This window comes from Neopelma chrysocephalum, unplaced genomic scaffold (genome assembly GCF_003984885.1).
Source record: "Neopelma chrysocephalum unplaced genomic scaffold, ASM398488v2 Primary Assembly neopelma1_91, whole genome shotgun sequence".
Classification (NCBI taxonomy): domain Eukaryota; kingdom Metazoa; phylum Chordata; class Aves; order Passeriformes; family Pipridae; genus Neopelma; species Neopelma chrysocephalum.
The window spans coordinates 3,948,181-3,960,412 of NW_020897753.1; the positions used below are offsets into that span (position 1 = coordinate 3,948,181).

The 12,232-nt window shown below is 49.3% G+C and overlaps 1 protein-coding gene across 8 annotated transcripts in view; it reads right to left on the reverse strand.

Annotated features, from left to right (window-relative positions):
• Window positions 1–12,232, reverse strand: part of BMP2 (bone morphogenetic protein 2) — a 216,395-nt gene continuing 204,163 nt past the window's right edge. For all 8 annotated transcript variants that reach the window (XM_027693286.1, XM_027693288.1, XM_027693290.1 and 5 more), the window contains 3 exons: window positions 5,098–5,535; window positions 4,002–4,360; window positions 1–1,688 (listed from right to left, as the gene is read on the reverse strand). In XM_027693286.1, coding sequence (XP_027549087.1) covers window positions 844–1,688; window positions 4,002–4,353 — 1,197 coding nt within the window. In that variant the 5' untranslated portion in view covers window positions 4,354–4,360; window positions 5,098–5,535 and the 3' untranslated portion in view covers window positions 1–843. The remainder of the gene's footprint in view (window positions 1,689–4,001; window positions 4,361–5,097; window positions 5,536–12,232) is intronic.

Sequence of the window (12,232 nt, forward strand, 5' to 3'; positions counted from 1 at the left end):
TGACATTTTAGCTTTTATTATTTTATATTTGGCCAGGACTTTTAAAGGAAGGACTTTTAAAGGAAACATCAAACATTCACTTTTCTGTAGGTCTAGAAAGGATTCAGACTTCCCCCACCCCCGCCTCCCATAGGATTTCTATTGGCCCTTCTTATATTCACGCCGCAAATTAGTTGGGAATAGCAGTATTTATACTAGATCGGCAACGTCTGGTTCTTATCCAAATGTTCCACCTAAAGAGGATGCCAGTTCTCATGGATTGGACAGCCCACCCTGCAGCATTCCTGAGAATTGTACAATATAATCTTGAAAGTCAGCAGAGTGGATTATCCACTTTTTTCTGGACTTGAACTTGTGACCTTAACAGTAGCACAGCAGAAAGCAAATGTGCTATGCACTTTGCCATAGTAACCTTCCATGTATTCTTTTCAACTTAAATACACACAATTGAAACAGCTACAATTTTGGAAAATTATGTACAAACCCTATATTTTTTTCTTTTTTGATTACATATAAATACAAATTAGCTATTCTTCTAAAAAGTGGTTATAATAGTAAATAAATACAAAATAAGAATCTGACCATTATACTTCATGTGCTGGGGTTAAACCCATATAAAATGTACAACTAAAATACATTTAAAATCTTTAAAGGAATATTTCTCTGATTAAAATATTTGTTTTCCCAACTTTTTCGTAGACATAAATATATTTTCAAAATAGTTGTGTTTTTTTTTCTTTCCATTTCATTACATAAATAAAGTCTTCATTGGGAAATATTAAAGTGTCAGCTATTTCTTTTTTTTTTTTTTTTTTTTTGCATTTGTCTAATATATTTGCTGTGTCAGCGGCACCCACAACCCTCCACGACCATATCTTGGTAGTTCTTTAATACAACTTTTTCATTTTCATCAAGGTAGAGCATGGAAATAGCACTCAGTTCTGTCGGCACACAGCAAGCCTTGGGGATTTTGGAATTCACTGAATTGACCAAAGTCTGAACAATGGCATGGTTTGTTGAGTTTAGATGGTCTGCCAGTGGAAAAGGACATTCCCCATGGCAGTAAAAGGCACTATACCCCGGCGGGGCCACAATCCAGTCATTCCACCCCACATCATTGAAGTCCACATACAACGGATGCCTTTTGCAACTGTATTTGTGGCGTTTACGCTGTTTGTGTTTCGCTTGACGCTTTTCTCTTTTATGGAGCGGGTGTCCCTTGCCATCATGCCCAAACGTTACTAACAATGGCCTGAGCTGAGACCAGCTATCTTCATCCTGATGTAAAGACCTGCTAATCCTAACGTGCCTCTTGGAGGCACTGTTCTCTTTGTCCAAGTGAACCACCTCTACCACAAACCCATGATTAGGTTGTCCATGTGCAATCCACCTCAAAACAGCGGGCGTTACATCAAAACTTTCCCATTTACTTGCATTATGATGCACCAACCTGGTGTCCAAAAGTCTTGTGACAGGGTCCTTAGAGGTGGCTGTGGCTGGCTTTATAATTTCATAAATATTAATACGGTGATGGTAGCTGCTGTTGTTCTCAAAGGCTCCGTGCACCTGTTTCCGAAAAATCTGGAGTTCAGCTGAGGTGATAGACTCCTCATGAGGGATGGAAGTTAAATTAAAGAAGAAACGCCGTGATGTTTTCCCACTCGTTTCTGGCAGTTCTTCCAAAACTTCTAATGTGATTAAACAGGGAAAATAAAAAAAAAAAAAAGAAGAGAGAAAAAAAGGAAAAAAAATCAGGAACTGAGACAAGCAACCAAACCCCCTCAAGACAAGTTGCTGTTGGCAGCTTCCAAATGACAGCTAACACGTGGCACACAAGATCTGAAAGACTTTGAAGCAGAAAATACCATCTCCCTTGTCTTTCTGTTTGTTTTACAAGCACATAGAGCATCAAGTCAAAAATGCTCCATTCATTGTTACGCATTTGGATTGAATACTGGTGTCCTTTGCATTCCACGTGCTTATGATAAGTGGCAAGAAATTTTGAATTAATTTGGAATTCAAGGATGGGGAGACAAAACCCAAGCCCTATAGTTAGTGGAGAACCATTAAAAACAGTTGAGGGCTTTGGGTAACTATTGCATTTCTGCTTTTTTCAAGAATAGAGCTCTAACATCAATCCCTTAACTCCATTCTGAAAAACATTACTCCGCAATTTAGGTGACTTACAAATCTAAACTTATGGATTTTTGTATCTTTAGTTAGAGGCTGTAAACTCAGCATCTGTAACGGTACTTTACAAAGTACACCCTAGTATTTACCCAAAAGGGCCATAAAGAACAGCAGGAAGATTCAACTACTAAAAAAAAAAAAAGAGGTGGATGGTAAAGGGATAACGAAACAAGCCACCTCCAAACAACAAGTTTTCAAAACCACCAAAAACAAAAATTCAAGAAGTCACTAAACCCCAGGCCATTCTCACCTTTGAGTCAACAAATTACTGAATGGAGCTCCAGAGGGAGTAAAACATACCTAGGGCTGCTAAGAAATACATTGTTGCTACAGACATTGAAGAAATTAGAAGTATTTGCCAAAACAAAGCTCCCTCAAGTCATGGTTTTTAATTATGGTGCTAAGCATGCTGGAGAAAAGAAAAAAAATCACTTTCTAAGGGGAAGGCATAACTGCTGTCAGCAGTTCTTAGTCATGCAACCATTCCCCATTGAAACCACTACAACTTTTTGCATAAGGTAAGACTCAACCTTAGTATTTCAGGACCAGAGCAATATCTGTAAATATGCAGATGTCTTGAATGGTCACTAGACAAACTTATGCTTTCAAGAAGCCGCTAATAAAGAGTGAGAACTCAGTGAGAAAATGGGAGCCACGCTTTCTAAACTCTGTGAAAGTTATAAAATTGCTTTCCTAACAAAACCAGCCCCTGCTGTAACAGTATGACTACTTCAAACTGCAGATTTTTACTTTTGCCTAAACATTATCAACTTTGCCCTTTCAGCTCTTCTCTGGCTCAGCCCCTTGCCTACCATACTTGGGTTTAATGGGAATGACCCACACACTGGCTTTTCCCCATTTACTGCCAGGTGTTTACTTCCCATGCAGGGAAACATGGAAGAGGAGAGGTTAGATTTCATCATTCATCTCCTTTCTCGTGACAAGGCTTTCCATTAAACAGCACATCCACTTCTCCGAGGCCACCTCCTTCATCCATCAGAAACTGAAATACTAATGGATTTCTTTTCTTGACACAGTTTCATGCTAAAAGCATGGGAAAACTGCACTTTCATTACTTTTGCAGCAGGCCCACTGCATGCCAACACCGGAGGCCAGCAGCCAGGAACAATTACAACCCGGGGAAATGTTTCCCAAAAAGCACGTGAGCGACACGTGCCCCACCAGCTCCACGGGCCTACCTGTGCCGTGGCTGATGCCACAGCCACTATTTTGGCTACAAGAGCCAGAAAACGCACCCAAAATGCTGAGTGGGGCCTTTTCAGAGGGTCGGCTGCCTCGGTGGGCTGCGGGTGACGAGGGGCTGCAGAGGTGCTGCGGGAGGCACCGCAGATGAGAGCCAAACCCCGGGGAGCCGTAGCGTGGGTCCGGCTACATCGCTCCTCGACGGCAGCGCCGGAGGAGGTCGCGATTGATTGTCTCATTGATCTCTCACGGGGATTAGATAAGGATTAGAAACCTCCGCAGCGGCCCGGCTCAGCCGCGCATTAGGGCGCCTTTGCTGCTTTCCAGCCTCGCAGGAGAGCGGCGCTCTGTGGGAACGCTTAACGCGGAGCGGGTTTAGCGGGAAAAGCCAATAAACGGGAGCGCCCCGTCGGGCGGAGGGTGGGGAGAAGGGAGGCAAAAGCTCCTCAGCAGAGCCCGTCGGGCATCGCGCCCGTCCGGGAGCGCCCGTGCCTCGCTGCACCGCGCGAACCCCGCGGTACCGGCGGGAGGAATCCGCCCCCCGCTCCTCCTCCAGCCCTGCCCTGCCCTCCGCTCCCGCAGCCCGCCGCGCCCTCGCCCGCCCGTACCTTCGTGGTGGAAGCTGCGGACGGTGTTGGCGCGGCTCGCCGCCCGCTCCAGCGGGAAGCCGAGCGCCGGCGGCTGCCCCAGCTGCTGCCCCGCGTGCAGGCGGTAGAGGTCCAGCATGTAGGGCGGGATGACGACGTCCTTGCCGGGGCTGGGCCGCCGCTTCAGCCCGAACATGTGGAGCAGGCGCAGCTCGAACTCGCTGAGCAGGTCCTCGGGGCGCTGCGCGGCCGAGGCGGCGCGGCCCGGCTCCATGAAGCGCCGCCGACCCACCTCCGGCATGAGCCCGGCCGCGCCGCCCAGCAGCGCCTGGCACAGCAGCAGCGCCAGGAGGGAGCGGGTCACGGCAACCATGATCAACCTGCGCGGAGGAGGAGGAGGAGGCGATGGGAGCCAGTCAGCGCGGACACCGCGCCGGGGGAGTGGGGGGACGGGCGGGCTCGGTCCGCAGGTGGGACCCAGCCCGGCGCCGGGCCATGGCCGGCGGAGCCCCCCCAGGGGCCGCTTCAGGTGCGCGGCGGCACCGAAAGCCCCGTGGCAGGAGATCAAAGCGAGCGCGGCGGCCAGGCCGGGCCGGGGAGCGGAGCGGGGCGCTCCGCAACAAAGAAGCGCGGAGGTGAAGGGGAGGAGGGGGCGCAGGTGTGCCCCGGGCCGGGCCCGGCACCGCTCCGGCGGCAGGGGAAGGGGCGGCTGCCCAGCCCAGCAAAGCGACCTCCCCGCTGCGCTCCCGTCCCGACCCCCGGGCTCCCCCCGACGCCCCGCCGAGCCGAGCCGCGGGGGCTCGGGGCCGGCTCCGCTCCTCCCGCGGCGGGGCAGCGGCTTCCCCCAACGGAGGGAAAAGGAAAGTTGTTTTCCCTCCGTGGAGTGAAAAAAGGGGAAGGAGGAAAGTAAAAATCCTGCTACGTCCTCAGCCAAACCCACAGGCTGACATTCTCCCCCGTGAAAATCTGGGCTGGATTATTATAATAACAATAATAGTAGTTATGATTAGTGTCCCGTCCCCCCTCTCTCTTCCAGAGCGCTAGCACCTCCGCCGTGGCCCACGGAGTCATCCTGCGGAGAAGGCTTTCAGCGGATCTGCGACCGCCGGAGCTATACCTGTGTGCAGCAGCAGGGGTTGTGTCTGCAGGAGGGTGTTCTGCTCTCGGGGTGTTTTTCCCGCATCACTTGGTGTTACTCCAAACTTCGCTGCTGCTCCTCTACAGCTGCCGAGCAGAAAACAGAAGTTCCCTGAAGTACAGTCCGCCTCGGAAACATACTTTTAGCAGCTGGTTGAGGAGGCAGAAGGCAAGTCCCAGCCAGGGAAAAGGCTTCTCCCTTTTAAAAGCAGCGATCGAAAAGTTGTTGCTTCTTCTTTTTCTTCCTCCTCCTCCTCGCCTGTGTGCGTGTGCCTGCCCGTGAATGGGTCCCTATGTGTCTACGGAGTTAAAAGGCTCCTTTTAAAAAATGTCCTTCGCATCACGCTTATCAGACAGATGATCATTTACCGAGATTCCCGCAGTAACATCAAGATGAAGTTTGACTTGTCTCCGCTCCCTTAAAAAAGAAAGGAAAAAGGAGGGAGGAGGGTAAATAAAAGGGGAAAAAAAAAAAACAGGGTGGGGAGCCGCCCGCCGCCGTCCCGCGTGGAGCGGCCGCGTTAGGGCAGCGCGCCGGGCTCCCCGCCGGCCCCGCACCGCACCATGGCCGGGGGTGGCCGCCCGCCGCCGCCGCCGGGGCTTTTTGTTGCGCGGCGATGTCACGACCCCGGAGGCTCGGGGGCCCGCGCCAATCACAGCCGCCCTGTGGGAGCGGGCTGCGGCCCCGCACGGCTTTTAAAGGAGACGCCGCCTCCCTCCCTCGCTCCTTCCCTCCCTCCTCCCTCGCCCGCTCCCTCCCTCGCCGCGGCTGCCGCCCGCGCCCGGGTCGCAGTGCCGCCGGGACGAGGGATGGGGCGGGCGGCTGTCCCGTTAAACCGCGGTACCGGCGGCTGATCCGATGCGGGAAGACCCCCAGCCGGGCCGGTCCCTTGCCCCGCTCCGTGCGGCCGTGCCGGAGCGGGACGCGGGACCGGGCCGGGTCGAACAATGACCCATTGTAGAGCCCCGAGTGCTCCGCCGCCGCAAATCGGATTAGCGCCGTGCCCCGGACTGCCGGGGTGGTAAGGTGTGAAGGTCACATAAGGTACCGGGAGAATCCCGGTGCTTTAAAACCACTTTAAGTATATATATCTCCTTATTTATTATTCTCCTTTCACCAGCGCGCGGAGCCCGCTGCCCGAGCCGGGGGCGAAGGCTGGAAACCCGGGGGGTTTCCTCGCTCTCTCGTCCCCTCAAGAGAAGCGCCCGGGCTCGGGAGGAGCCTCTTCCCGCAGCGCTGCTGCGGCGCACCCGTTGCGGGCTCAGCCCCGGGCGGGCGGCGGAGGGTTAGGTTGAGTTGGGTGGTGGTTTTTTTTTTAAGATGTGGCTGCCCTCCAGTGGTGGAACGGCGGCGGATCGCCGGCCCCGGCACGGCAACCTCGGCACAAACCACCCGCCGCCGCCCCGCACCTGCCCGGGGCTGAGCCGCGCTCTCTGCGGGGCTGGGCCCTCCCGTGCCCACGCCGGTGCTCCCCGGGCTGCAGCCCCGACCGCCCGTGGTGGGCCCGGCATCGCACAGCGGTAGCATGGGTGAAGAAGGCAGGTCCTGCTCGGTGGGATCTGGCTTCTAGTCCCAGCTGCACACCTCGCTCCCTTTCCTGATATCGCAAATATCCTGATACAATGGGTAGCTCAGTGGGGACGCGTCCCTCGCCCCATCCCTTGTTTGTCTGCTCGGGCTCTGCAGCAGGGCCTGGCCTATGCGGTACCCAGCAATTTAGGGTCCTCATCAAAGCCACAGCCATAGGCACACCGTCATTAGCCGGGGTCCTGGCGCCCTCCCGGCAAGGCGAGTGGTCTGCACTTCACCTCCTCTTCCCAACACCTCGTGGGGGCTTCGTTTGCAAAAGACACAGCCAGCCTGTGACACCTTGAATTCCAGCGGAGGAGGACTTAAAATAGTAACAACTGAGACAGCTCCATTACCAGCTCCTCCTTTGGGAGCGGCCCTTTCCCTCCACTTTCAGCCTAGGAAAACCACTGATCCGAGGCAGGAATTCAGCACATTTGAACTGGAATAATTCCTCCCGTGGACCTTCTTCCCTTGGCTTTCCTGTCACATTAGAGTGATTTCAGCTATTCTGGTGAAACATCACTGCAGGATGAGGAGCTCACCCCAGGAGTTACACACCAGAGTAATTAAAGAGCTGGTAAAGCTCCTTCACACCAACAGCTCCCAACACTTGCTAATCTGATTTTCACTCATGGTGGGAGAGGGGACATAGAGTGAGGTGAAATCCTTCAGAAGTTTAGTTATTTTTCCGTTGCATTCCAGCACAGATAATGTTTAATTTTATGACTTCCTGCAAGTCTTTAGCATGAACTGAAAGTTCGTGCAGTGTGACTTCAGGGTATGCCAATTATGTAAATCAGCACTAAAATAACAATGGAAACGTAGTTTACACATCACTGACATTAAATGAGCACTTCAACTTCTAATTGCCATTCCAGTTCAATCTTAGTGGGTCATGCCAGGAAAAAGTCATTTCTTGCCTCAACACTTACTCCCTGTGCCTGGAGCATAGGCTGTACTGTATGCCCAGCTCTGCATTATCTCCAGGAGCTTTCTATATTAGGATGACGAGCCTTAGAAGGGAGAAATGTGTTTGTGGTTGTTCTGGAAGCCCACATATCCTCTGATCTGATATCAACAGGGTCTTGTAGGTTTGCCCCTCTCTGATTTCAAATATAAATAGGCTCTCACAGTCTTTCTCTTGGCCACAAAACACATTTCCCTTCTACTTTGCCATCTCTCAGTCTATCTACATCGGGAGCTGCTGGGACAGCAATTCTACCTTCCCATCTGTTTCCCTGAGGTCCCAAAAGACACCACCAAAGCACCTACAAGATGGTCCCTGAATGCACTGGCACCCACACCAAAGCCTCAGCCATGCCCCACCACGCAAAGATTACTCACCAAGGCAGATCTGGTTCCTTTCCAGCCTGTACCCTGGTGAATATGGGGAATAAGGCCCTCAATATATCATCCGGGAAGGTCTGGTTCATGCCTCCTCACTGACTAAATACTGCCTTTGACTATTGTGCTCAGGCCTGTTGTGCTACTTCACCCCAGCACACCTGAGCTCACCAGCTGAGAAGCATCTTCATCATGACAGAGAGTGTTAGACACAGGTGTATGTAGGTACACTGAACACAGCACTGGCTCTGCAGAGCCAAACATGTCTGGAAGTGCCCACCCAGACTTACAGCTCCTCAAATGAGCCCTTGTCTCCTTCCCACCCCTAGAGCTGTACAGCAGCACCTGAGATAAAGAAACCAAAGCTCAGCCTCCTTTGCTGGTGCTGTAATTCCTCACAAGCTCCGTGAAACCAAGGAGTTGAGCGGTACCTCAGCTAAAGATCCAGCCCCAGCACAGTGGGCTCCTACAATGTCATTTCCTTTTGCAGAGTTACTTTCAGATCAATCCTGCTCTTCAGCTCAACTCCTGCCAGGGAGACAAACCACCATTTACGCTGAAAAGATCTAGTTTGGGGAAACCCGAGTGTGCATATTTGATAATGTCCTTTGTGAAACTTTGCTTCCCTGCTCCTGAACTTTGTATAGGTAACTACACTGATTCATCTCTTTCTTCTTTTCCATGTGCGCTCTATTTTTATTTGGTTTATATTTCTTTTTCAGTGTTTTTTTTTTTTCAGGGGTGTTTAGCCAGTAAATACTCAATTAGCAGCACCTGCTGCTAATATGCTGCTAATGATTCAGATCCAGGTGTTCCTGTCCAGGACCCAAACACAGCTGAAAGGTATCAACTTCAGTTGTTGTTGGGGTTTCTTAGTAAAATGATTAAAAAGTATCTAAATAAGGTTCGGTTTTATAACGTGGTGAGTTCCTTTTTCAATAGTAGGGAAATCTTTCTTCCCTCAGCATTTTTTCTTACAAATCCTATACCAAATCACATTTATACACTGCTATCCTGTAGTGGGTTTTTTCCAACCTGGTTAAATTGCAACCATCATTGCTGACGGGCAGAACACTTCAGCTGGAATACCTAGATGAGAAAGTCTCACTGGGGTTGGTACCCACAACTTGTGACCCTTAACAAAACTACCTAATTTCTGGTCTAGTTAGAGACACAGATCTGCAGAAACACATCACTCTCTGCACATTGATGCTCAACAGTTTCCCTCCTCACTTCCACAGCTCCGTTAGACCAACGCTGAGCACTTCTGAGAATTCCCAGTTTAGCCCACTGTCCCCTGGATATGATAAGTATGTGAGACGTGAAATATTAATAGTAGTGAGGGTTTTTTATAGATTTTGCACATTTTAGTGAATAAACCTCTTGATAAAACTCTGTGCTGAAGTATGAAACATATACATGGTACGGCATTGAGGGCGACTGCTGAGAGTGAGTTAAGATGTGTTAGTGATGTTGAGGTTTTGCCTTTGTAACGGGTGGAGATTATCTGAAGGCTTTTCTGTTCCTGAGCTGTGCTTCCTGTTGGCATCTGTGTGAATATGATGTGTGGCCATTCTTTAAAACATTACTTAATACTGTTTTCTGAAGACATATTTGTCTTCTGGTGGTTTGTCTTTTAACATCTATCAGCAGCCCGTGCTGCACAGCCTGTCTCCTGTTCTGTGAAGGATGGATTCTCACCCGAGAAGATGATTTACAAGAGGTTGATTTGTTTTTGAAGAGGGGAAAGGCAGCTTATTCAGAAATGTCTATTTCTTTCTTATTCACCTTTGCTGAAATCTGGCAGCTCTTCAAAGCTATTGCTCTGAGTCTCAATTTCATTCATCAAATCTCAGCTCTTTCCATCATAGAGGCAGGAAAATTGGAATTTATCAGGAAATACAATGCAGGCCCAGGATTTTCTACATTTCCAGTATGTCTCCACTGCTTGTGAATGATAACAGTTCCTCCCAAGTTTGTTAGATCTGCAAATAAAGGCTCCAGCAACCAGCTCACGTGGCTGTGCAGCTTTGACAAATTCCTACAATTTGTAATAGAATTACTGGGGAAAGAAGAAAAAGGGAGCCTAATATGATAACCTTTTCCTTTACTGTTTTCCCATTGATGCTATAAAGTTCCAGCTTCCAAAATCCACTATTTGACATGTGGCTTTCATCATTAAGTGGTGAAAATGCCATAACACATTGGTACAGGGGATGCCAACTATTCTGGTCAGAAAATTCAGAGCAAAGCAGGATTTTTTAATTATATAAGTCTTGTTAGGAAGACCCCCCCCAAAAAATGGAAATGGCTGCGTCACAGATGGTCCACTTCAGGAGCTTAGAATTTCATCACTGCAGAGATGACGTCAAGCAAAATGGAGGATAAAATAAAGTTACGCATATTGCCTTAAGAAGTGCATATTTTAGCAGTGAAACTGGATAATGTTTTGCAATTAAAATAAAATAAAGGCAAGCGTGACGTTCTGTTTAAGCAGATTGTCTGTATGAAGGCTTTATTGTAGCTGCAGATTTAGGGCATATGAAAAGGTTTTCTGTGCTCAGTTGCAGGATGAAAAACATTGCATCATCGGGCATTCTTGTTCTCTAACACTCCTTTGCCTTTGATAATGAATGCCTGCAGTTTTATTTTCTGGTGTCAAGTCATGTTTTCTCAGGTCATTATCATTCCAATTTTTAAATATCCTCTTAAAGCGAGGCAGAACCACAGACAGCAATAGTGGAGCTTTGTGCCTGCCCTGTGGCGTGTGCTGGGCACAGCAACCAGCTGCTGCACCTGCTTCACGCCGGGAGCGAGGCCGTTTGCAAGTTGCTTTCAATGCCATCCCTTGTTCCCAGCTCCCAGGGAAGCTCCCATGGGCACAGGTCTCTGCTCAAACACCACTTTTATTTGGTGCTCCAAACTTTACTGACTGGGAGGGGTCTTAGGAGGGCAGCATCCTTTGGCCCTTCCCAGCGCTCCCTCTGTGGTGTCCCAGAAGGCACGTTCCAAACTGCAGAAGCACCCACTGAACTGCTTCAAGGTACTGTTTATCCTCAGAACACCTGCAGCCTCCAAGTCATGGTGCCATAGTCAAAGCCATCTCCCTGTATTCGGCCTCCACATTCCTCTCCAAGAGGAGCAAGGACCACTGTCTCCATTTTACAGAAGGGAGAAAGGGGCAGACAGTGAAGAAAGGCTGTTTTTTGTGAAAGACACCCAGGGGCCCAAAGATCTACAGAGGTCACAATGAGATTTGCAATGATGCATAAGCAGTTTAGACAGAGTTTTTGGGTTAAAATCCCAAAACTTCAAGTGAGATGTTCAGCACTCAGCTCATGGAGACATTTTTGAAGAGCCCAATACCAGATCCTTTACCCAATAGTTTCCTGACAAATTCCCACAATGCCTTGTCCACGGTTCTTACCACAACCCACAAATCCTAGCAAGAGTATGATAATCTTATTCAACAACAGAGAAAAGCTCTGATCTTGTAGGAGTCTGTCTGTGCTGAAGAGAGAGGAGTTTTCACAAGCCAGGAAAATAAAGATGCTGGTCAGAGTATCGACGTAGAGATTCGTTCCCAACCGGATCAGTTGCCATATCCGAGGTTCACAGTGAATTCCCTCACTTGCTGTGCCATCACCTCCCCCCTTTGCCTTTCTTCAGGCCCCACTGCAGGATAGGTGTTGTACAGCCAGTCTGAGCACTTTGGGAAAGCCTGGACCAACCTTTACCTTCCTTAATACCTTTAACTCCCTTCCCTCACCACACCTCGGCTTCCTGCTTTTTTCTGATATTTGCAGTGGCCTACCTGTCCTCAGTTTATGTGCTTGTAAAAGTAAGCACATCCATCAGCCTGCTCAGGATTAGCTGGGAAAAGCAGTACCATAAAACATTCATGATGTGCAGCACTGTCCAATTACTAATTCCATTATTCCCATCAATTCTGCGTTCCCTACCTGGACTTACACAGCCTTACTGTAGGAGATTTGCCCTTCCTTACATTTTCTGTTTCCTGTACAGTATTCCTGTGTAGAGACTTGGCAAACATTCCCATCCACTCAAGGTGGGTGTACTAAACATTGCATAGATTCCTTTAGTCAGCCATGGAATAAACTTCTTTCAAATAAATCAAAATACTAAACAAACAAACAAGCTGGGGAACCATGGAATAACCCTCATTTATTTTGTACCT